This window comes from Tachypleus tridentatus, chromosome 1, assembly GCF_004210375.1.
Source record: "Tachypleus tridentatus isolate NWPU-2018 chromosome 1, ASM421037v1, whole genome shotgun sequence".
Taxonomy (NCBI): domain Eukaryota; kingdom Metazoa; phylum Arthropoda; class Merostomata; order Xiphosura; family Limulidae; genus Tachypleus; species Tachypleus tridentatus.
The window spans coordinates 94,806,420-94,833,009 of record NC_134825.1 but is presented as its reverse complement, the minus strand read 5'-3'; the positions used below and the strand labels follow the sequence as shown (position 1 = coordinate 94,833,009).

The 26,590-nt window shown below is 35.8% G+C and overlaps 1 protein-coding gene across 9 annotated transcripts in view; it reads right to left on the bottom strand.

Annotated features, from left to right (window-relative positions):
- The window catches only part of LOC143255912 (calmegin-like), a 59,618-nt gene extending 39,796 nt beyond the window's left edge, over positions 1-19,822 (bottom strand). The window contains exons 1-5 of one of the 9 annotated variants that reach the window (XM_076512387.1): positions 19,372-19,390; positions 16,418-16,537; positions 15,849-15,951; positions 11,886-11,995; positions 9,977-10,032 (exon numbers count right to left, since the gene is read on the bottom strand). In XM_076512387.1, coding sequence (XP_076368502.1) covers positions 9,977-10,032; positions 11,886-11,995; positions 15,849-15,947 — 265 coding nt within the window. In that variant the 5' untranslated portion in view covers positions 15,948-15,951; positions 16,418-16,537; positions 19,372-19,390. The other 8 variants (XM_076512380.1, XM_076512361.1, XM_076512396.1 and 5 more) reach the window with 8 other exon arrangements.
- Between the last annotated feature and the right edge of the window lie 6,768 nt (positions 19,823-26,590).

Genomic DNA, 26,590 nt, shown 5'->3' with positions numbered 1-26,590 from the left:
TCTTTTGCTAAGTATTCTTCTTATAAAGTTATGTGTAATGGGAAATATAAATCTAGGACTAGGAATTGCTTGCCATGTGCTAAAGTAAAGAGCATTAGTGGGTTGACAGTTTAGTTACTGGTACCATGGAATATTCCCTTTCTTTAGTGAATGTAGGAGCAAATGATGTTGGAAGTAATAAATCAGATTTGATACATATAAAGAACTCCTTCAGAGGTTTAGGAATGAAAACAAAAGTGTGGACCTTTCAGGAATGCTCCTTCATGCAAATGAATTACTTAACAGGATCTAAGGCTTAAATGAAAAATTATCAGGATTATGCTCAGAGTAACAAATGAGCTGGTTGGAACTGTTATTTTTATATGCTTGAGATGGGCTCTACTCAAGCATTTTAGATAGTAGAATGTTAGGGGAAACTTAATATTAAAGGTAGTTTAAACTACATATACATAATGAATATGGAGCTTAGAAATTTTATAATAAACAATTTCATATGATAACTAGGGCAATGAAGAGATTGGAAGAAAGCTTTGGAACATGAAATGTTTTAGAATAATTGTATGGATAATAGGAACAAACTTGGTGAATTCAGGGATGAGTTGATTGATTGGTGTTTAATGGTGCAAAGCAACTAGGCTATACCCTCCAGTTTGATACCAACCTTAGGGACACATGTTCATACAATAGTAGTTCAACACCATTTTGTATGCTAGTCACCAACTGCAATGACATGGCCTCTGACCCATCACAGAAGGGTTCCCTGGTATTGACACCATGCTTACTAGCATCATAGTTACGATGCATACCACGAACGGTCAGTCAGTCAGTGAGTGGGTGAGTAAAGTAAGTTACTTATAAGTACATACGTATAAATTTAATGAAGTTGAATAGTAAAATAACTAAAATCACAAGGAAGAACCACTGCATTAAAAACAGCAAATCCAAACATCTCACTAAATATATTAGTTTGTTATAACTCAAAAACCATGCTGAAACAAAAACAAATTAAACAAAAAAATGCTGCATCAATGGAAAAATTCCCAGGTTGCAAACTACAATGTGGGATTATAAAATGTACACAAGTTATTGGAGGTTTTATAGGGTGAAAAGTATTTAGAGCAGGACATGTGAAATATCTTTTGTTATTACATTTTATAACATTTGCAGCAATATAATTAATATAACCAGCTCACTAGGTTAAGTTATAGTTTCATAATATGCCATTAGTGAAGCATATTATACCTAACTTCATAAAGATTGAACATTGTAATAGAAAATGTGACATAGTCAACAACCATTTATATACATCAAATTTAGTGAGAATAAATGCACTTTAATGAGTAAAATCACAAGGGAAGACTGCATTAAAAACAGCCAATTCAAACCTCTGACTAATCATATTAGTTTGTTATAACTCAAAAAACAAGCTGAAACAAAAACAAATTAAACAAAAATGCTGCATCAACTAAATTGGATACTTCATGGTGGTGTAGTTCATTTGCTGTGCTGTCAATTAGTGCCTTTCTACCATACTGGGGGCTGGAATGCCAACAAAGAGATAAGTCTTCATCTCACTTAACCCCAAGTGGTAGTACCTTATTTCCTTATTATATTTTTATTTCAATTAATTTTTTTTTTTGGCAGAGCAGTCACCTTCCCACAACTGTCTGCAGGCAGTGAAGGGCGATATAAATGTGGAACATTGTTGGCTTAAACACCCACGTCTTTCTCTCTGAATTTCTCTATCTATTGCTACTCTTCATTCCTTATGTGACACTGGCAAATGGAGGTTAAAACTGATAAGTGGTGTATTCCCACTGCAATATGGGTCCTACTTCTGCAGTCACTTCCAATACCTAGGGTACATTTTATAATCCCACATTGGAGCTTGTAACCTGGGATCTTTTCAGTTAATACAGCATTTTTTGTTTAATTTGTTTTTGTTTCAGCTTGTTTTTGAGATATAACAAACTAATGTATATATATATTGAATTTTCAGCAGCAACCAAATAACAGAGACAATAATTAACACTTACAAAAAATAAATTTTCTTATTTAATTATCGCTAGTGGCAATTCTTTATTTTAATGTAACATAATACTTAATAGCATTAGAATCCTATAACCTAATACTAAAACTAAAATCAATGCTAACCAACTGTCACACCCAGAAATGCCTTGAACAATATTTTCCCAATGCACTTTTAATGTTAAAATCAAAAGTAGAAAACATTTTTTTCCACAAGTTTTTGCAAAGAAACCAGACTCTAAACTCAGGAACTGTTACCAACAAGCATATAAAAGAAAATCTTCACCCTCCTTGTGCAATTGGTCAGAAAATAACTACTTGTTTTATAAACAGATAAATTATTAATAACCTTAAAATGGCTTGCAGAATATGGGAAAATTTGTGAATTTGGCCTCCAATATAAAATACCCAGAAAAGTGACCATAAAACTAATAATGTCCTGGAATTCAACATAACATCCCTTTAGAAATAGTTTTAACTAACAGATCTCTGTCAACAGGTAAATATTAGAAATTTGTTTGGGAAGAAATTACACAATTGTCCCAAACAAAGACTTTACATTTGAGTATAGAATAGCAGATGTAAATCTCATAAATATTGAAACAATTTTCAATCTCTTGTTTCAACTTCCTATCCAGAGCCTCTAAGTTGGTGGGTTGATTTGCTGTTTTATGACACAAAGCAGCTGGGCTATCTGCACCAAACATTCACTAAAAAGTTAAAATTAAATTTAATAAAATTCATAAAAAGAAATTAAGGTAAAGCAAAACAAAGTTAAAAAAACAACAACACAAATAGCATAAAACCAATGTTTACCTCTAGTCTACAATGTTAAGAGAAAAACTACAGTAATACAAGTTGTAAAGGACTTTCTGTAGTATAACTAATTATCATAACTCACCAGGAAGATGAACAGGTAAGTACAAGAACCACTATCACTCACCTAAAGTTGGCCTTTTCTGTCCTGGTTCTGAGTTATTTGACATTATGGCTATTTTCAAAAAGTAATAAAAGTTTTAAAATACTTGTAGCAAAATTTTAATAATAACTCACCAGGATGACTAACAAGTAGTTCAAACAGTAGCATTAGTCACCTGAAGTTGGCCTTTCCAGTCCTGATTTCAAGTTATTTGACATTACAGCCATTTTCTAATTTCAAATCGAACTAGATGACTGTGATTCTTGAAAGGGAATCACATAAAAAAATGTCTAATATATAAATTAAAAAACTTAAATAGTATTAAAAAGATTAATGGCCTTTAAAAAATTAAAAACATTTCCAAGGTTGACAGCGTTACTATCGCCAATAACACTGTTTAACGGTATGGACAAACCTTGGGATAGAACTGGCTGAAAATGGTGTTGTCGTTGAGAGTCATAACGATGGCAAGAAAGTAAAATGTGGTTCACTGTCACCTTAGTGTTAAACTGACTATACATTGGTGCATCATATTCAGATAAAAGAAAACAATGAATTAAAAAACTGTGAACAATGCTAGTCTAGTTAGAACAACTTCCTCTTTCCGACCCTTATGGAAGCATGATGTCCAAAGCCCAATATAGGGTTTTATTTGGAAAAGCTTGTTTTCACGTTGCTCACTCAAGAAAACTGCCAGCTGGCACTGAGCCAAACCTTGAATACAGGACCATAATCCATGTATGGAACAGGCACAGCAGTGATAGTGCCAGAGCAGATAATTTTAGCTGCAGTATCCCGGTGGCCTGGTAACCATAAAAGCTGGATAGAAGTAGATGTTAGAAAGAAATGAGTCAGTTGGTTTTGAATGTCGACAAGAACAGGGTGTGAACTAATGTGAAGAGATTCCAGGGCCAGAAGAGAAATAAGTGAGTCAGTAAAATAGTGAAGTTTGAGTACTGCTTAGCTTCTATGTGAACCAGGGCTAAAAAAATGGCATACAGCTCAGCAGTGAACACAGAAGCTGTAGAGAGGATTCTGCATGCAACCACCAAACCACAACAAACCATGGCAGAGCCCACACAATCACCTGATTTTGAACCATCTGCATAAATTGAAATGGAAGGATGGTTCGAAAGATGTTTAGCAAATAACACAGTATTTCCAATTGAGAGTGTCTGCTTTTCTCAGACTTAAAGATAGGTCACATTTCGGGACTGGATACGAAGACCAAAAGGAGCAAGGGCAGATTGTCCGTTCTGAAAAAGTATGGCCCACCAAGGAAAGAAAACACAATCCCAGGTGGAATGCTTTGGTAAGGAACGAAGTTTCAAAGCATACAGTAAAGCAAACACTGGAGGTGCAAATGTTTGTGAGACTTTATGTACAAACTCTGAACTGGGGAAGTGTGAAAAGCCCCATTGCAGAGCCAAAGTCCTTGATAATGAATGGGGTTCAGTATCTTTAAGGCCAAAGTTCTGGCTGAACCATAGACCAGTGATCCATAATAGAGTTTTGATCGAATAAGAACACAACATATCTTTAGCACAGAACATTGATCCGCTCCCAAAGTGGTGAAAAAGAGGACACAGAGGATGTTTAGTGCTCTTTTACATTTGACCCGTAGCTGCTTGATGTGTGGTATAAAGGTCAACTTACAGTCAAAGATAAGCCCCAATAACTTCGTCTGAGGGACCACAGGCAGCACAACATCACTGATACAGAGTTGAGGGTCAGGAAGAATACCCCGTTGGCAGCAAAAGTGCATGCAAATGGTTTCAGAGAAAGAGAGAAGTTACAGCCTTTTGCTGTGGTCCACTTCACTAAATGACTGAGGGCAGCCTGTGGCTGCCACTCAACATACCTCGTGTTCGACGACTGGCATAAGATGTGAAAGTTGTTGACATAGAGCCCATTTGCAACAGTGAGAAGTTGTTCAGCGATGGCATTAATCTTTATACTGAAAAAAGTAACACTCAAAACACAGCCCCGAGGGACTCCAAGTTCCTATAAAAAAGAACGGGAAAGTGTCGAACCCACACGAACATAGAATCTCCTGTCCATTAAAAATTTTTTAATAAAAATGGGTAAATGGCCACGTAACCCATATGTATGGAGGTCTTGCAAAACGCCATACCTCCATGTTGTGTCGTAAGCCTTCTCAATGTCAAAGAATATTGATAGAAGATGTTGTTTGAGAAAGGCTTCTCTAAATGACATTTCAAGTCAAATCAGGTGGTCCACGGTGGAGTGCTGTCATTGGAATTCACACTGGGTGGGCAAGAGGAGATTGTTTGATTTGATGAACCAAACAAGACGAGCATTAACCATCCTCTCTAAGGTCTTACAGAAACAGTTCCTCAAAGCAATTGGATGGTAGTTTGAAGATTCTTGGGATCCTTCCCAGACTTAGAGAAAGGCTGGACAACAGCCTGGCACCAGGCATCAGGAAAAACATTCTCCTGCCAAATCTGGTTAAAAATAATCAGAAGAAAAGCAAGAGAAGCAGGAGATAGATGGCGCAGCACTTCATAGTATACATCATCAGGTCCAACTGATATACTGCCAGACTGATGAAGGGCCAGTTTGAGTTCCACCAGTGTAAAGGGACGATTATAATCACAGAGGCAATCAGTTCGAAAGGAAACAGGTGATCACTCTGCCTGAGTCTTGATGGCTAAGAAGGTGGAGGAAGAAGCAGAAGTGATAGATACCTGGCAATAGCTTTCACCTAGAGTATCAGCAATGGTCTGGGTATCAGCTACTTCCTGGCCATCAGAAAGCAAAATCGAGGCAGGGACAGAATTATGTTGCCCACTGACCTTTCAAATCTTGTCCCATATGACTTTGAGAATGGTGTTACAAGATATGCTGTTTGTGAACTTAATTTGGATTCTGACTTTGACGTCTTACCCATCGAGTGTGTGTGCAGGCCTGCTGGAGAGCGATGCAGTTCAAGAGTGTGGGATATCTACGGAAAGTATCCCAGGTCCATTTTTGAGCCTTCCGTGCCATGTGGCAGGCAGAATTCCACCACAGACGAGGATATCATGGAAAACGTGTCAAGGTTTTAGGAATATATTGAGCAGCTGCTTGTATAATATGGTCAGTTACTGCTGCAACACAGTCGTCTATTGATGGCTATCAGATGGTGGCAGGATCAAGTTCTGCGAGAGCAGTGAAAGAGGGCCAGTTTGCATGATCCAGCTTCCACTGAGGCACACAAGTTGGGTGGCACTGACCATGGCCAGTTTCTCTCAAAATTATAGGAAATTGATCACTGCCTTGTTGATTATTGTCAACCCTCCATGAAAAATGGGAGAATAGCAAAGAGGAGCAACTTGAGAAATCAATAGCAGTAAAGGACTGACTAGGTGCATGAAAGTAAGTAAGAGAATCAGTACTGAAAAGAGAAAGGTTGTGATTAGCAAGCATACACTCTACAGAGTGACCCTCTTACCAATATCAGCACTTCCCCAGAGGTGATGATGTCCAGTGAAGTCCCCCAGGATAAAAAAGAAAGATGGCAACTGTTCAATGAGAGCATCAAGGTATGATTGATCATGTCTCTCAAGGTGACAGGTAAATAGAACAAACAGTGATGGTATGACCCAAGGAAATACAGATGGCTATGGCCTCCAAGGGTGTGTTGAGTGGCAAAGACAGGGTGGGCACATGCTGACCAACCAACAGTGCCATCCCTCCATGCACACAATCATCACACAGCCTGTCATTTCTGTACAAAGAAAATGGCCAAAATGTGACTGTGTCAGCAGGTTTCTTAAATGTTTCCTGTAATGAAAGACATGCATGATGGTAAGAAGCAATTAGTGTTTTGATTTCATCCAGATTAGAATGTAAACCTCAAAAGTTCCATTGTATCAAAGTGGCCATTTTTACTGATTATGTAGGTGAATTGGGTGGAGAACCCTTCTGTTTACAACCATGTCTTTTTTCTTTACTGTCTTTATTCGAGGGAGGTCTATCGACCTACATGGATCCTGCCCTGGGTCGATCGAGCAGGTCTGTGCTGTTGGAAAAGAATTCCAGGGAATAAAGACATGAAAAAATGATCGTTTTGCATCTTGGGGTGGGAGAAGAAGATATATCTGAGGAGATGCCTGTACCAGGAACCAAAGGAAGTGGATCTTGGGATGTGTTGGAATGTATGCAAGGGACAGAGATAAGTATTAAAGTTGATTCATCAACTTTTTTAACCATGGAGTTCAAAAGACTTTTTTTCTTTAAAACAATTCCTTTGGAGGCACAGAGAGATCTGTCTGCACACTCACTGTAGTAGTGGAACAAAGTGCAGCAGCATACGTTCGAGATGAAGTGGTGGACACCAACTTTCAAGCTTCAGGATAAGTAATGTTATGAATCATTTTCAAATGCTGCACCTCTTTTTCTTCCAACCACTTAGGGCAAGAACGAAAGTAGGATGAGTGAGAGCCATTGCAACTGATGCAATGAGGGTCCGTTTCACACTTGTAGGCATCATGGTCCTTGCACTGCAACAAGCACACATCAAGGAACCATGACATAACGTCTTCAAGTGACCAAACTGCTGACACTGAAAACATCAAAGAGGGTTTGGAATGTACGGCAGTACCCTGCAATTAATATAACCTGCCTTGATGGTGGCAGGTGCATGGTGATGTAAATGTCAGAACAAGAATATTGTTCGGCAATGTAACTCCATCTTTGCAAGTGGAGATACACCTCACTGCAGAAACTCCTTGAGTGGAGAAACTGGCAAGAATCTCTATACCCAAACACTAGCATCAGATACAATGTCCACAACACCTGTTGAGAACATCCAACACTGGTACTTAGTTGACCCTAGCCCAAGTGGCCCAGCCGATTGGCCCAAGGGGACCATCCCAAGGCTGCCAATTTAAGGCCAAAGTGTTTTGTTAGGGTTGGACCCCTCAACAACCATGATCCTCTCCTCCCCTTTACAGGTCATTAAGCACAGCAAACATGTGGGTGGATGTTTAGATCCCAGAAGAGGTAAATTGAAAGAACAGAATCTTCCCTGGGAGGTCCCCTCACCACATACAGAAATCCACACTGAGGGGAGCCTCTAAGAGTTGGCAATCAAGCTGACAAAAAAGAAGGTTGTCTTAAGGTTTATAAGGCAATTAGTAAAATGCTTATGAAATATGAAATGAGTTATTGATCAGTTACATGTTATAGGTAATGAGAATGCCAATTTTGACAGAGTCAAATTCTTTGTTAACCTGGAGATGACCTAGGAAGGTTAAAACATTGTTCTCCGCTTACCAATAAAAGTTAATACCCATACCAGCTGTTCTGAGATACAAAATCCTTCTTCAGCTTGTATGTGAATGCTTTACAGGTATATTAATTCATATATTGAAATTCACTAGGTTTGGACAACTAGGACAGATAGCATTAGCAGAAGTAACACTTAGAACATCAACAGTTTGTAAAACTGGAAAAATAACTGCTAGGAATTCAAAACCACCTGTTAACAATAGCTAGAATTCCTCTGAAATTAATACATACAATAATCAGTTTTTATGAATGCACCTTCAATACACAAAGATGTATAGCCATGAAGAATTTTAGTTCTAATTTTATATGTAAAATGCCCATGATTGTGTTCTGAAGTAAGTATAAAATCTGAATAATGACATTAGCTTTCATCTATGTAGGTAAGCTTGAAAGAGAGAGCAAGGAACACAACAATGTAATATAGTGTTCCAAACTTCCATGATCACGTTATGAATTTAATGTCATTTTCAGTAAAAAATATAGTACAAAAGTATTTATATACTGCTTCACATCCTGAAAGTTTTTAATGTGCTTAACTGTTCCTAGTGCTGGGTGTGTATACCAAGAGATACTGACTCAGCAGGTGTATAACTAAGTATTTAGGGCTGGCTATGTATCTGTTCTGCACTGTTTTTAGACTTTCCAGTAACTAAAGTCAGTTTTAGTAAGTTGTGCATATACACATGCATACTTTAGTATGATAAACACTCATGAAACCACAATAGTGTAAAAATACAGTAGATATAAGCAATTAATTCTGACAGAGTAAGTGAAATAAAGAATCAGAGAAAAAATTCTGCTAAAGTGAAGTAAATTTTTTTCCTATTTATATAGTTGCATAAGTAGCGAGAAGCAAGTAATATTTAAAAACAGTATTTTCATTAATTTTTCTATAGAAGATCTAAAATTCAGAAACATTTACAGACAGAACAATAGCTCTGAACTTCCCATTATGTTACAGTAGATAAAGCAGTTAAATCAAGTTAGACCTGGTCACTACAGTGGTCCCTGAAATCAAGATATAAATCTGCTGCAGTTGCATCAGGCCAGGTAACAGTATGTGATGCAGTAATTCACATAAAATACATTCTCTGAAACTTTTGTTGCAGCAATTCAGTTGTAGCCAGCTAGTTTAAGGGCTGCAACTGCTGTTGTTTCTTCATGTTTTTTTTTCTCATATTGGGTGGTGTTCCTTTGATACCTGAGATACAGGGAATTTGCATGCAAGGAAAACAGCATTCAATCATTGCATGTCAGCACACACACTGGTGGGTGCGTTGAGAATTCATCAATTTTTTTACTCTTTTATACATCTCTTCTACTGGTTGTGTAAGTTGACTTCTCTCAATTTTTACACTCTAAAAATTGTATGTGAAAATTAGTTGTGTTTAACAAACTTGTAGTTTCTCTGTTGCTACAGTGTTCTCAAACTAGCATTACACATAGTCAAATCTTTGAACCTCTTGTTATGTGGGCATTAGTTTACCAGAGTATCATTATTCATTTAAACTAGAAATACCATGCTCTTTATTCTCAATAGTTCCCTCCAAAATGAAACATGTGCTAGCTTTCTTAAAGTTATGCTATGTTTAACATACTACAAAGAATTTCACAGGAAATACTGAAATATACTTGTATTCCTGGACAAATTATATGGTTACAAGGTAATTTTAACATAAAATAAATATTAAAGCTTTGTGGATACTTGCATAAAAATAACATAATGCCTACCATTATACTTTGCAACAACTTCTGCATCATCTTTCTTTGCTTCAGAGATTATCCACCTGCCAAAACATCAAATATTACTTATCTTTGTTTAGCAATACTAAGATGTAAAGCTGAGACAAAGATCAGAAATCAATAAAACAGCTGTAAATGCAAAACTATGTAACAAAAAGTAAATCACCTAAAAAGTCTGAATTTATTGGAAGCTTGAAGACATGATATTCCAAGTATTGAGTTTCACCTGACATTTAAGAGCTCTTATTATTTTTACCAATATTCTAAAAATTTCATTGAAATTTCATGCTTTTTTGTTACTCAGAACTACAGGTTTTGTATATATACAACAAAATAAATTATGATGCACTGCCCAGGTAGTTTAAATTCCTGAACATTAAGTATCCAAGAATATCTTTCAATATTTTTTTTCCTGGACAACATCTTCAATTCCTGTATTTCCAGGTCAACCTTTAACAACTTGAAACCCAAGGCTCTCTCAGTATTTACTTCTATATTAACCATATAAAAATGAAAATATAATTTACAGGAAATAAACAGAATCCAAATTGTAGTCTTCTTTTGAACAAAACATAAGCATCATTTACCTTTAATTCCTGAAGTCAGTATTGGAATGAAAGTGAGTTGGAATATTATTGCAATTTATCTTCTATTACATAATATGCATAACTAACATAAAAGTAAAAAGAAAAATCAAAGTACAACTTAAGCACAGTTAGAATCAGGAAAACCAAACAATTACAAAGCTTTCTCCATTAAAATTTAAATACAAAGACAGTATTTGTATTATGAAACTGACAAAATTCCTCTAGCAGTGGCATACAAATTTCAATGTTGTGAAAGGTTATGTAAATCAGCTAGTCACATGAGATGTAAGCTCTTAATCTAACATTTCTTGATCTTAAACAAATAATTTCATGAGATATAGTTAGAATGAATCAATGCTGATTGTTGGTAAGTGTTGTTATTCATCCGGAGAAGTATTTTGATTTGTTCCTCTTCCTTCTGACCAAGTGTGTGTGTGTGTGTGTGTGTGTGTGTGTGTGTATTTTGGATTTCTGTTATTGTTAGAATTTAATAGTGCTTTCAACCCTGACTGTAGCAGTGATTTGTTTCAGTCCATAATGTTTGCACAGAAACCTCTAAATTGTGCAATACCCACTAAGACTCTGTAGATCAGAAATACAATAAATATAAAATTGCTTTATACACTATTTAAAATATCAAACTGTTTGAACAACAACTGTTTTGGTGTGAGCTGGATTAAGTTGTCAAAAGTAATTTTTTAATCAATCTTAAGTTGCTACACAAACACAGGCTGCAACATTTTTAACACTGCATTATTTTTTAAACCAAGATCTTGATTAATATGATTATTATTGTATATATTTTAATGCTTAATTATATGCCCTCTGGAAAAGCAGAAAAAACATGGTCTGAGCTTGCTATGCAACTACATACAGCCTAGAGAGTTGAAAATTAAACTATGATGAGCTAGTTCTACTGGCAATTCTTTTTCATACCTAAAATACACAAAATTTAGACATTAATTATATGATTAGGAAGTTCTTAGAAATCATATTTTTGTAAAATTTACTTTTAAGTATCTTTATTGACCACTCAAACTTCATTTCAGTTTTCCAAGCCTATAATAAAAAAAATATCGAGCTTCAGTTAATGTAAGGTTAAAATAATTACTGTTTTAAAGGAAAAAAAATCACAAGAAAACATCAGCATGTAATCAGAGTTATTTTCTTAATGTGTTGCTTTTGTATATACTTTATGATCATTGGATACATTTTTTTCAAAAAGTATTTTAACCAACTCATTGCATACGTATTCTGTTCATGGCATCCTGGCTTCCGTACAAAGGTATTATGATAAATGTTTGATTTACCTCTTTTCAAATGCCTTGGGGTCATCAAAATGTTCTGCTATGTACACATTACCAATAGGCTTGGGTGTGGTATAGGGAATTTTTTCTATCACAGTTCCTGATGCAGAGTTCTGAAAATTAAAAAAAAATCAGATGTTTGCTAAAAAATGCAATTTACAATACTTGCATTTTAAAAAAATAATAAAATAACTTAATGTACTTAAATGCACACACACACACACACACACACACACATATATATATATATATATATATATATATATATATATAATAAAAACTACAGAAGCTAAAACTAAGCTCTTTAATTATTTGCTTTATTTAAAACTTAAGCATTTAGAAAACAAAAGATTCTCAGCAGTTTGGTTGATTGATTGATTTAGTGTTTTGTGGCACAAAGCAGCGAGGCTATCTGCGCCAGACATTCGATAAAAATGTAAAAAAATAAATAAAATAAATAAATGTAGTAATAGACATAAATGGAAATGAAAGTAAAACAAAAAAGTATAAAACCAATGTTGACACCTAGTCTACAATGTTAAGATAGAAGGCAGAGTATAAGAAGTTGTAAGGTATTTACTCTAGCAAAAAGGTAATGATCATAACCCGCCAGGAAGACTAACAGGTAAGTATAAAAACCACCGTCAGTCACCTGAAGTTGGTCTTTCCAGTCCTGGTTCCGGGTTATGAGTCAATATGGCCAGTACTAAAAAGTTAAGTAGTAAAAGTGTGAAATGATATGCAGCAAAAGTATAACAACTCGCCAGGACGACCAACGAGTAGTTCAAACGGATAGTTCAAACAGTAGCGTTAGTCACCTGAAGTTGGCTTTTCCAGTCCTGGTGTCGAGTTATTTAATGTTCTGGCCATTGTCCAATGTCAAATTGAAGGAGAGAGATTAAAACTGTAAAAAAGGAACCACAGTTAAAAAGGTGTAATGAATAAATATGCAACACTTAAATGAGATTAAAAAGATTAATGGCCATTAAAAAATTAAAAACATTATCAAGGTGGACAGAGTCACCATCACCAATAACTCTGTCCAATGTTACAGAATGACCCTGGGAAAAATATGTTTAAAATATTGCCGTCGTTGAGAATTGTAACAATGGCAAGAAAGTAAAACGTGGCTGATAGTGATTTGAGTGTTACACAAACTACACATTGGTGCATCAGTTCCCAATAAAAGAAAATGATGAGTTAAAAAACTGTGACCAATGCGTAGCCTAGTGAGAACAACTTCTTCCTTCCAAACTTTACGAAAGCTAGATGGCCAAAGTCCAATTTTGGGTTTCATTTGAAAAAGTTTGTTGTCACGTTGCTCACTCCAAGTGGACTGCCAGCTGGCACGGAGCCGAGCCTTGAAGACAACACCATAGATCATGTACGGAATAGGCATAGGAGTGATGGTGCTGAAGCAGACATATTTAGCTGCCATGTCTGCAAGCTCATTCCCGCGAATACCAACATGGCCTGGTATCCAGAAAAACTGAATTGAAGTAGCTGCTAATGAGAAATGGGCCAGTCGGTTTCGAATATCAGCGAGAATAGGATGTGAGCTAATGTGTAGCGATTCCAAGGCAAGTATAGAACTAAGCGAATCAGTATAAATAGTACTGCTCAGCTGCAATATAATCCAGGGCAAGAGATATGGCATACAGTTCAGCAGTGAACACAGAAGCTGTAGAAGGGATTCTGCATGCAACTACTGACCCATAGCAAACCATAGCAGAGCCCACTGAGTTACCTGATTTGGAACCATCTGTATAAATAGGAACTGAATGATTGTTTGAAAGATATTCATTGAATAAAAGACAGTACTTCCAATCTGGAGTATCTGCCTTTTAGGTGACTGAAAGAAAGGTCACATTTGGGGGCTGTAATAAGCCATGGTGGGATGGGCCAACCTGTGGAATCTGCAATGTTATCCAAGACAGACCCAATTCATCCAATTGCGCCGGATCGAAGGCCAAACGGAGCAATGACAGATCGTCTGTTCTGAAAAGTACTGCCCACCGAGGAAGGAAAACACATTTCCAGGTGGGATGCTTTGGTAAGGAATGAAGTTTCGAAGTATATTGTAAAGATAGTTGCAAACGGCGAAGGTGTAAAGAAGGTTCATGAGATTCAATGTATATACTTTGAACTGGAGAGGTACGAAAAGCCCCAGTGCAGAGTCGAAGTCCTTGGTGATGAATGGGGTCCAGCATCTTTAAGGCCGAGGGTCTGGCAGGGCCATAGACCATTGATCCATAATCGAGTTTTGATTTAATAAGAGCACGATATACCTTTAACATTGAACAGAGATCTACCCCCCAACTGGTAGAAGAGAGAACACGGAGGATGTTCAGTGCTCTTGTGCATTTGACCCGAAGCTGCTTTAAGTGTGGTATAAAGGTCAGTTTACGATCAAAGATAAGCCCCAAGAACTTGGTCTCGGGACTACTGGCAGCAAAACTTCACCGATATGAAGTTCAGGATCAGGGTGAATACCCGTCGACGGCAAAGTGCACGCATACAGTTTTGGAGAGAGAGAAATTAAAGCCGTTCGCCAGAGTCCACTTCCGTACACAATTGAGGGCGGTTTGTAGTTGCCACTCAATATATCTCATGTTTGATGACTGACATGAGATGTGAAAGTCGTCGACATACAGCCCATTCGCAACAGTGAGAGGAAGTTGTTCAGTGATGGCATTTATCTTTATACTGAAGAGTGTAACACTCAATACACAGCCTTGAGGGACTCCAAGTTCCTGTACAAAAGAACGGGAAAGTGTCGAACCCACACGAACTTGGAATCTCCTGTCCATTAAAAATTTTTTAATAAACATGGGTAGATGGCCACGTAACCCATATGTATGGAGGTCTCGCAAAACGCCATACCTCCATGTTGTGTCGTAAGCCTTCTCTATATCAAAGAATATTGATATAAGATGTTGGCGGTTGAGAAAGGCTTCTCAGATAGATGTTTCAAGACGAATTAGGTGGTCTGTGGTGGAGTGCTGTCGACGGAACTCAGCAGTTTGGCTTGTGTTACAAATCTGCAGGAGTTTTTAATTTTATACACATTTTACAATTCAATTTTCAGAGTGTCTTTAACACTAAGTCTCACACAAGAACTAATAGTTAATTATATACTTGCATTATAGAATTAGTGAGATGGTTAAGAAGCAGATAAAAAAACTAGGATTAGTGGAAAACAATTACAAAATTGACATTCATGATTCCCAATAAAGTTTTAGGAAAAGGTTTTCTTGCATTAACAATTATAATTTTGAACACAGCCTCTACCTTTCTGAAATGAATACATCCAACCTGATGTATACCTTGACTTTCAGAAATCCTTTAATGAGTGAATGATTAGCATATTACATTCTTTATACAAAGCATGCAAGACCTCATCAACAGCTGAGTACACACTTGCAGACTTATCATTGCATGAACAATATCATCATAATACAAAGAATGCAGGGACATACTAGTACAAATTTGTACTTTAATAAGTGTAGACTTTTTGCCTTGTTGTTTGTTGCTGAAAATATAAAAAAGGTATCAATTTAGGTATTCATAATTGTTAGGACATTGGATAGACTCACTACAGATGATCTGTATGAGTAATGTAGTAACACAGTTGGACTAAGAACATAAATAATAGAGGTAATAGGTTTAACTTTTGAACCTAAGATGTTAAAATGTTCCTCAGGAAAATTATTTTTGATTAGTTTTAAACACTGTGAAAAAGTATGCTTGATAACTTGATGTATAGCATTAGTTTGAATTATTTAAAAATACTTTTAGAAACATAAGTGGTCTTGATGTTTTGGTTTCTTGTCTTTGTGGGTAAAAGTTTGACTTCCAATAGGCCAAATGGATTTTTTAACTTGAATTTTATGTCCTTTCTTTCATAAAACAAAACAAAAAAAATAATATGATAATTAATGAATGAAATTATTTATACTAATTTACCTTTTCTGCTTCTACTCTGACTTCATTATCACCTGCTCTAGTACTAACTGCATGTATGACCAAGACCGATACCATCAGGAGCATTAAACTTAGCTTCATCCTACTGAAAATAAAAGTATATTTTAATAATTCATGAAAATTTTCTATTTTTACATGTATTAAATTTTAACAATAATATCATTGAACATTATTTCTATATTAACATTGTGTTAAGGTAACTTACAATGTGGCAATGAATAGAATTTTGTAGATAACTTTTATTTAGTATTACTGAAGGAAAAAGTATCTCCATTCTTGTATAATACACAAGAAAGTCATACATTTATAACATTTATATAAATTGTGCAACTAAAGTATTTGGTACTCCAAAATATCTTTCATATTTTTAAATTTAATAATAAATAACTAAAGATATACAACAATTTAGTTTTCAACACTGAGTAACCCAAATCAGTTTTTATTATCATGTGTTTTTTTCTGTTTTTTTTTCACTCCTGTAAAACACAACAAAAATATCAATGCATTGTTTGGATAGTTGGACAGGCCAATTCTATGGCTTCTGCACTCACCAGACATCACTCCATTAGCCTTCTATTTTTCAAAGTATGTTACGGGTATCATCTATTCCACACTTGTAGAAAACATCACAGAACTAAAGACTAGTATAACAGATGCCATCACCACTTTAACTATAAACATATTGCAGCCAACATGGATTAAAATCAAATATAAATTAGAGATGCTAACAGCCACTACTGATGCACACATAGAAGTCTACTGACATGTCATTAAAAATTGTCTGATTTGGGCTACAAGATGTTAAAAAATGAAATATTGTATTTCTTTAATCATTTAATTATTAAATTTCAAAATTGGAAAGATAATTTTGGACCAACTTGTACAAAGTATGAGTACCAATGTAAACAAAGTTATAAAAACAGAGTTTTCAGGAATCAATTTAATGTAAAAATAAGATTCCCTATACCCCAAGTGCTTTCAAAAGGTGGAACTTTTTCTTCAGGGTTAAATTAAGAAACTTAGTAGTAACAGTGTAAACAGACTGGGAGAGAAAACTTATAAAGAAGTCTTACCTAAAAAAATTGAAGTATTTTGATACATAAAGTATGAAATAAAATATTTTCACACAAGTATCATTAATCCTGCAATGTATTATTTTTATGGTATAATATTACAAAATTTTATCAGCAGATATTTTTATTCATATTTTGTTTACATTTGTAACAAACAACTTCTACCAAGTTCTAAATACAAACACATGTAAACAAAATATGAATAAAAATATCTGCTGATAAAATTTTGTAATATTATACCATAAAAATAAAACATTGCAGGATTAATGATACTTATTGTGTGAAAAAAATTTATTTCAAACTTTTTGTATCAAAAAACTTCAATTTGTTTAGGTAAGACTTCTTTATAGGTTTTCTCTCCCAGTCTGTTTATACTGTTACTACTAAGTTTCTTAGTAGTAACCTCTTAACCTCCTGTGTCATGAGTAAATCTATTAAACATTTTTGACACAAGAGTTTAAATGTATTACTTTTTATGCTCAGTCTTTCCACTCTAATATTACAAGATCAAAGCAATTTCAAAAGCCAGCAAATATTCAAATACCTAAATTTTGAGTCTTTCATTTTCATATCTTAAGTTAATTTTAAAACAAATATTTCATACCAAAAACAATGCATTTGAAAAGAAACTAGCACTTTTATTATATTAATTATTATTATTAGAAATGTGTCAAACATATTTTATATATAATCTAAGGTCAATAAGGCCATCCAATCTACTAACCAAGACTTTAAAACAACACACTTGACTCTAGCCTATATTATTCAAACATGTATCAAACCTTCCCTTAAATTAACTGCATCCACAACACCTGAAGACAACTCTCCAATAATTCAATGTTCTTCCCATAGCAAGGAGCACAAAACTGAACCCAGTACTCCAAATATGGCCTAACTAATGATTTATACAATTGTACTGTTATTTCTTTATATATGTATTCAGTATTTCTGTACAAACAATCTAAAATCCTATCTACTCTACTATTAGGAAAAACACAGTGTGGATGGCTTAAGAGACTGATCAACTCGAACACCATGACCTATTTTTTTCCAAATACAATTAATGTTATTCTCATCAAACAAAACATCCCCTTGCATTTGTTATAATTAAAAGCCATCTCACATTTATTTGTCCAGTTTACCAAATAATCTAAATCCTTCTTGCAAAGCTGTAACATACTTCTCACAATCAACAATATGCAAAACCTTAATATCATTAGCAAATCTATTAAATATTTATTAATCATTCCTTCATTTGTGTCATTTCTAAACCAAATACAACAAAGGTCCAACAATAAGTCCTGAGATATCCCACTTATGACATTTATCCAGTTCACACGAACTCCATTTACAACCCTCAGCTTTCTTCCATCCAGACAGTTTCTTATTCAGAGAGCCAATCTACCACTAACACCTACAACAACACATTAAATCTACATCCATATCCTCATCTACAAAAGCAGTAACCTCTTCAAAGAATGTCAAAAAAAAAGTAAAACAAGATCTTTCCATGATAGTTATCCAACAAATTTTAAACTTAATTAAATTACTTGTGTAAAACATATTTTATTATTATTTCAAAAATCTTTCAAAACTAACACTACTAGTACTAGTAACAGGCTTTTAATTACTTGAAAAAAATTTTATCACCTCCTTTGAAGAGCAACACTTTCCATTAGTTTGGCTTGTGCTCAATATTTAATTATTTAAAAATCTGTGAGGAAATACTATATGACCAAAAAGGCTGATCATTTTTTTAAAACTTCCCAATTTTTTTCTTAACTAGTTAATAATTATCTCCATCTACTTATCCTTAAGGATGGTGACGAAATATTTTATTATAGATATCTTATTATTCAAAAGGCTATAACTCAAGAGTTCGCTAAGCATCTAATACTATTACAAATACAACCAGTAGTTAACAAGATCCTCAAATACTGCACAATTTTTGTAATTCGTAAGTTAATGTCACTAAAATTTTTAACGTAATTTGTAATCTCGCTTAGAACTATACATCTTTAAATAATTAATAAACGTTTCGCGAGCATTAATCATTATATGAACTAAGAAATTACATAGAATTAAAATATAAAAGTTAAATTAATCACAAAACAGGAAATGCAATAGCCCGATAACTTTCAAATTCAAAAATTAGACCTTCCATCAAAGTTCTGGGAAGACAATAATGTAACACGTTTAGGTAATTAGGTTTCAAGATTTATCCAACTCCGAACCCAAGGGTAACCTCGTCTCCAAAACAGTCAGAAGCATTTGTATGTTAAGAACAAATAATATAATTCTTTTACGAGATGTATGTGTATTAGTAATATTATCTGGCTGAAATTTAATTATTAATTCTATACATTAAATTAGAATATAAAACTTCGTTAATCTTTGAAGATATCACGCTCTACACAAGTAATGGTACATACAGGACAAACAAACTCTGTAGTTTGAAGCTGTTAGTGTTAAATACGAATTGCACTTCTGAAGATTTCCGTTTTGCTGCAGACTGAGACAGTGTTTTACAACCTCCCTCCCACGACCACGCGTGGTGACCAATCGACCGACATTAGTTCATCGTGAGAAACCACGATTGGCTATTTGGTTTCGTTGTGAAATAAAGTAAAATAAAATAAAGAAGAGAGTAATTTAATTATTTCTCAAGTTTTGACAAATATCGTCCATATGATAAACATAAGTGGTCATACTTACAAAGAGAGATGCTGTATAGTTCATAACGTGACATATGAGGTTTCCCAGAGTAATATCATCGCCAGATAGTTAGGAGCGCTCAACTCGTAATCTGAGGGTCGCGGTTTCGAATCCCCGTCATACCAAACATGCTCGCTCTTTCAGCCGTGGGGACGTTATTATGTCATAGTTAATTCCACGATTCGTTGGTAAAACAGAAGCTCAAGAGTTGGTAGAGGGTAGTGATAGCTAGTTGCCTTCCCTATAGTCTTACACTGATAAATTAGTGACGGCTATCACAGATAGCCCTCGTATATATTTATTTATGTGTATGTATGTATTTCTGTTAGGCCTAAAGGTCTCTGTAACTGCAACAAGGAATTATTTACAAAAAAATGAGGAAGGAAATTGCGTCGTTGACTGTTTGACAAATAACGTTCGCACTGAAAGTAGGTCTTGACACGATTTTATTTCTCATTTTACAACCCTGTATACTTTTCTCATCTTTAGAGCACTTTTATATCTAATTCACAAAATATCTAATATGGACGTAATAGTGACCCTAGTGGAACGTCTGACTACGTACAACCGTAGAAAATTAGTCTCGATACCCGGGATGGGCGGAGCATAGATATCTTATTGTGTAGCGTTGCGTTTAACTTCAAACATCAACATCCTACTAGGGGGATGAAGTGTATAGACTATATCTTAAACTTATAGCTTTATTGCAATGATATTTTATCTCTAATTCCTCCTAAATTATTTTCTGTTTTAGTTTTAATTTAAAGCTTGTTATATACATTTTATTTTATTATCTGCTTCTATTATAATCTAGCATTAAAAATGTCGAACTTACACAGACTTGGAATTACCTGTCCACTAAAAAGTTTCAAATAAAAAATAGCTAAATTTCCATGCAACCCATATGAGTAGAGATTCCACAAAGTGTTTTACCTGTTGTAAGCTTTCTCAAGGTCAAAGAAATGGAAACAGGATGTTCCTTTTCAGGAAGACTTCCATGATCGACGTTTCATGTCGTATCAGGTGGCCCATGGTGGAGTTCTGTCGATAGAACCCACAGTGAGAGGTAAAAAGAGCGTATTTGATTCAAAGAACCAAACAAGGTGAGCACTAACTATTTTCTCTAAGACCTTACAGAAACATCTAGTCAAAACAATTGGATGATAATTAGGAAGAATCGTGGGATCCTTTCCAGGTTTAGAGAAAGGTAGGACAATAGCCCAGTGCTAAGCTAAAAGAAAAACATCCTCCTTCCAGATCCAGTTAAAACCAACCAGAAGAATAACAAGGGAGGTAAAAAAGGTGGCACAACATCTCATAGTGAACATCAACAGGTCTGACCAATAAACTGCATAACTTATGAAGCGTAAGTTTGAGTTCCACTAGTGCAAAGGAGCGATTATAATTCTAGAGACAATTGGCCAGATAGGAAATAAGTTATCACTCTGCCCGAGACATGATGGTGAACAAGGTGGGAGAAGAAACAGAAGTGCTAGATCTGGATGCATGAGAAAGGCTCTCACCGAAAGTGTCGACAATGTAAACAGCTTTCTGGTTTTGGAACTGGCAGAAGAAGAGATGCTAGCTGTGAACGTAATTCAAGATTCCTTTTGACTTTGACGCCTAATCTATGATGTTGTTAGAAAGAAAGGGATGCTGACATAAGGTATTGTAGGCTAGTTTTTAAGCCTTTTGTGCCTCCTAGCAGGCAGGACTCCGCTATAGACGAGAATACCATGGAAAACGTGTCGAGGTCTTAGTGATAGATTGAACTGCTGCCTGAACTATACAGTATGTCATTGTTACCACATAATCGTCTATCGATGGCAGCGAGACAAATACAGAACCAAGTTTCAATAGAATAAGGAAGGATGATCAGCTGGCATGGTTCGTCTTCCAACGAGGCATACGGGTCGGTTGCATTAATCACAGCTAATCTTCCTCAAAACAATAGGAAAATGATCACTGCCCATTGGGTCATTGTCAACCTTCCAAGAAAAGCGAGAGAAAAGTGAAGAGGAGTGGTCATATAGATTAACTGTAACAAAAGACTGAGTAGGTCCATGAAAATAAGTATAATAATCAGTACTGAAGAGAAAGAGGTTGTGATTTAAGAGCATATACTCTAAGAAACGACCCTTCCCGTAAATATCAGCACCATCCAAGAGGGAATTGTGCCAATTAAAGTCTTCTTCCAGGATTAAAAATAAACATGGAAATTGTTCAACAACATCATCAAGCTCTGATTAATCATAAGTCTCTAAAGAAGACAATTAGAGAGAGCAAACATTTAAAGTACAACTGAAGGTCACACAAATAGCTACAGCCTCCAAAGGTGTATCGAATGGTAAAGACAGGGTGAGTACATGTTGATCAGCTAGCAATGTCACCCCTCCATGCTCTCGTCCATCACACTGGCTGTCCTCCTAGTATAAAGAAAACTGCCAAAATGTTATTATAACAGCAGGCTCAGAAATGTTTATTGTAAGGGAAGACACAGAATGATAGGAATCAATCAAAGCCTTAATGTAATCCCAATTTAAACAGAAATTTCGACGGTTTTACTGTATCAAAGTGGCCATTTTTACTTCGGTCCAGGAGAATTGGGTGGAGAACTCTTCAGTTTAAGACCACACCATTTGTCTTTATTAGAAGGACGTCTTCCAACTGCCATGAATCTTGCCCTGGGTTGAGTTGGCAGGTCACTATCAGTAGACATAGACTCCAGTGATTGGATATGAAGGCGGAAAGGAAAAATCGTTGAGATCGTTCTACATCTCAGAGGAAAAAAATGTGGACCCAAGCAGACTCCAGAAGATAGGGCAAAAGGAAGTGGACCTGGGTTGTCACCAGAAGGAATGGTGGGGAAAGAGACAGAATAAGACATTGATTTATCAACTGGATTATCAACTTAGGTCAAAAGCCTCTTCACATTATTAAAGTATCTGATAGAGGATCAGAAAGTGGTGAGTGTACATCCACAGTAGTAGTGGAACAAAGTGCAGCAGCGTATGTCCGAGATGGAGAAGGGGATATCAACTTCCGAGCCTCTGCATAAGAAATGTTATTAACAGTTTTTAAATGTTGTGCTTCTTTCTCCTCCACCCGCCTAGGGCAGGAACAAAAGTAAGAAGGGTGAAGAACACTATAATTGACGCAGCGAGGTTCCAGTTGACACTCTTAGGCATCGTGGTCTTTGCCACCATAACGAGCACCCGTCACAGAAGCACGAGTCGATGTTTCGAGTAACTAAACTACTGACACTGGAAGTATCTGAGAGGGTTGTGGACATATGGCCAAACCTTATTTTCAGCTCAGATAACCTGCCCTGACAGTGACAGGTGGATGTGGTGATGTAAAGATCAAAATAAGAACATTAGTAGGTAGCATAATTCCTTCCTTGCGAGTGTAAATACGTCACACTGAAGAAATACCTTGGTTGGAGAAACAAGTGAAGATCTTTGACTCGAGAATATTATATATCTTAAAACGGCTGGTATGGGTAGAGAAAGCACTAGTAGAGAAGCGAACAACGTTTCGACCTTCTTCGGTCATCGTCAAGTTCACAAAGAAAGAAAGGGTTACTGACCAGTAGCTGACCAGATGTTTGAAGGCGATTGTGTAATTGAGTGTAGGAATGTAGAGGGCGTGCTTAGATGTTGGATATATTTATTAATGTAGGTATAAAGGTGTTCCTTTGTATTGGTTTATTTTGGGTTTGAGTTGTTGTATAAGTAAGGCTTCTTTAATTTTGCGTTTGTTTATGTTTGTTTCTTTATTTATTATTTGGGTGTTTCTATGGATTTGTTGTGTTTATTTGATTTTCAGTGTTCGAAAACGTGTGAAGATGACTTTTTGTGTTCTTTGAATCCGGTTTCCATTTTACTACTTGTTTCTCCAATACAGAAGTCGTGACAGTTATCACATTATATTTTATAAATAATGTTAATGTTGTGTTTGTCAGTGTAATTTTTACATAGTATAGACCTTAGTTTTGTGCCTGGTTTTTGAATAAATTTGGTATTAACTGGAATGTCATATTCTGTTGCTAGTTTTTGCCAAATGTTGGTTATTTTTCTGCTGACGTCGAGAATATATGGTCTACAGCCATATATGATTTCGTGATTTTTTAAATCGTGAGGTATATTTACTTTTGTTAGTTGATTTTGCTTTTGTCTACGCACACCACCCAGACAAAAAGCAAAATCAACTAACAAAGTAAATGTACCCCACTATTTAAAAAATCACAAAACCATGTACGACTGCATACCATACGTTCCCGACATCAGCAGAAAAATAACAAACGCAAAATTAAAGAAGCCTTACTTATACAACAACTCAAGCCCAAAATAAACCAATACAAAGGAACACCTTAAAACCTACATTAACAAATATATCTAAAATATAAGCACATTCTCTACATTTCTAAACTCAATTACACAACCATCTTCAAACACATGGTCAGCTACTGGTCAGTAACCCTTTTTTTCTTTGTGAACCTGACAATGACCGAAGAAGGTCAAAACATTGTTCGCTTCTCTACAACTGCTTTCTCTACCCATACCAGCCGTTTTTAACCTGTTGACTGCTAAATATTTCAGCTGCTAGAACACAACTCTAATGTTTCTTCATTTTGTAACTTTTTCGTGACGCCATTTTGGATCGAAAGTGAAACAATTTGTAATTAGGTCAAATGTGTGTATGGTGCTGACATCTAGCGTTGAAGTTAGGTATTATTGAGAACGAATTAACTCATCCGTGGCACTGTGTTACCGATCGGCTTGGACGAGTTATCTCGTCTACGGCACTGAACGGATTAAATATATAACCTTCTCTACAAGTGGGTTTTCTCGTCATTACGGATTCTGACTTGAGAATGTTCTTCAAATTCTTCTCAACAGTAACTCCTCATGTGAAATTTAAAGTTAGCATGGGAAGTTACCCCAATGGGTATAACACCAATGATCTTTGAATTCAAGAGGAGTTCACTGTGTTTTAATGTTGATGTTCTACCACAATGTCTTCAGAACTTAGCTTCGTAACTGATTTTGAAGAGCTAGCAAGCCTCTCTGATCCCTTTATGTAAAAAAGGGAGACATTTGCCTTAAAACGTTTGTCAGAAGAAAATGCAGTATAAAATATCGAGGTACAGATGCAGAATGGAGTGGAGGTTACTGTTCAGAATTTCTAGATGTGGTTGCTTACCACTGAACTATTTTTTATTATTTTATTTTTAGTTGGAATTGGGTGATTCATAATATAATGAGAAAGATTCAATGCTCACTAGCCTCACCTACCATGGATTCCTAAGAGAGATGCACTGATGCTAAACAAGGACGCCACAGCAATGCCAGAGTTTCTTGAGCACTGTACCCAAACACCAGCATCAGACACAATGTTCAGAACACCCACTGAGAATGCTTAACACTGGTATTTAGTTAACCCCCTAGCCCAACAAGACCACTAGTTTCAAGGAATTGAAGGTCATAGTGATGTATTGGAATTGAAACCCTCAACCATCAGGATCCTCTCCTCCTCTTCACGAGTGGCCACGTATTGCAAACACGTGGGTGTACATTTAGATCACAGAAGAGGTAAACTGAAAAGCTAGAACCTTTTCTGGGAGCTTCCCCACCACGTATAGACATCTACATCGAGGAGTTCAAGCTGTGACAAATAAAGATAAACTTACAATTACAAAAACAATCTTTACTTAAAACAAATATGCAAAACGTATACTTAACTAGCCACTTTATTGGAGAGTTAATTTTAGCTCCGTAATCTGTATTTCCAAGATATTTCTCTCGTTTTATATCAGAGTACATCGAGTGAGATTGTGTTGAGTAATAAATGAAAGAGAGGAAACGTGTCAGGTATTTCAATTTAAGATTTAACTGGCCCCTAGCTGGAGCTCTGGGTCAGAATCAACCAGGAGCGCTCAGAAATTTACTTTCTCTTCACCCCACTCGTGATTGGATATTAGGTTAAGCCATGTGAGAAAGAGAAAAAGAGTGTGCGTAGTTACATATATAAATACCCACGCACATTATTGGCACGTGTATTAACAAACAAACTGTGGTTATGGGCGATAAGCAAGCTGCGAAGAAAAGACCGAGAACATGCACCATCCGGCAAGTATCACAAAATCAACGGCCGATATGGGACTTAGAGACTTCAGGGCGGCGTGGGATGTGTAGATCCTATGCCAAGAATTTGGTGTGGGAGAAACGGGAGAACCCCGAGAAAACCAACTTTTACTCCCAAGACTCGATCTATCCCGGGAGTGCTCATGCAATGTACCTGAAATAAAAATTAAAAGAATAGATGGTTAGTACAATTTCGGCTGAAAACTGGTTAGTACTCTATATACTACAAATATGGTAAGGAGACTGGTGAATACGCCATTTGTTGAGTGTTTTAGCTAAGGCTGAGAATTGTTTTGTTTGGCCTGTTTCTTGGGCTACTAAATTCCGGATTATTTCACTAAGTTTAAGTAATGTCCCAAAGCAGTAGTGACATTAATTATTAATGTCCCCACTGATTTGGAGGCTATATCTTAGTAAACGATATGCTCCACGAATTACTCGATACTGCAATGTTTCTAACTTTTACATGAGGTCATTGGGCATGTTGCATGTGACTATGCATCCATATTCAATGAGTGGTCTAATATAAGCTTTATAAATAGTTGTAATGGTACCGACCAAGCATCGTTTGTAGGTACCTCCAATAGTTCTTAGGAAAGTAATACGTTGGTTGACATATTTGAAATTTTGCTAAAGTGATCCATCCAGTATAGAGACTGATTGAAGGTGATTCTGAGGAATTGTACAGATTTAGTGAATGTCGTTAGTGTTTGGGTTAGTTTCCTTTCTTTTCATTTTAAAACATCGATGAAATATAACTGCCTGTGTTTTGTTAGGGTTTAAAGTTACA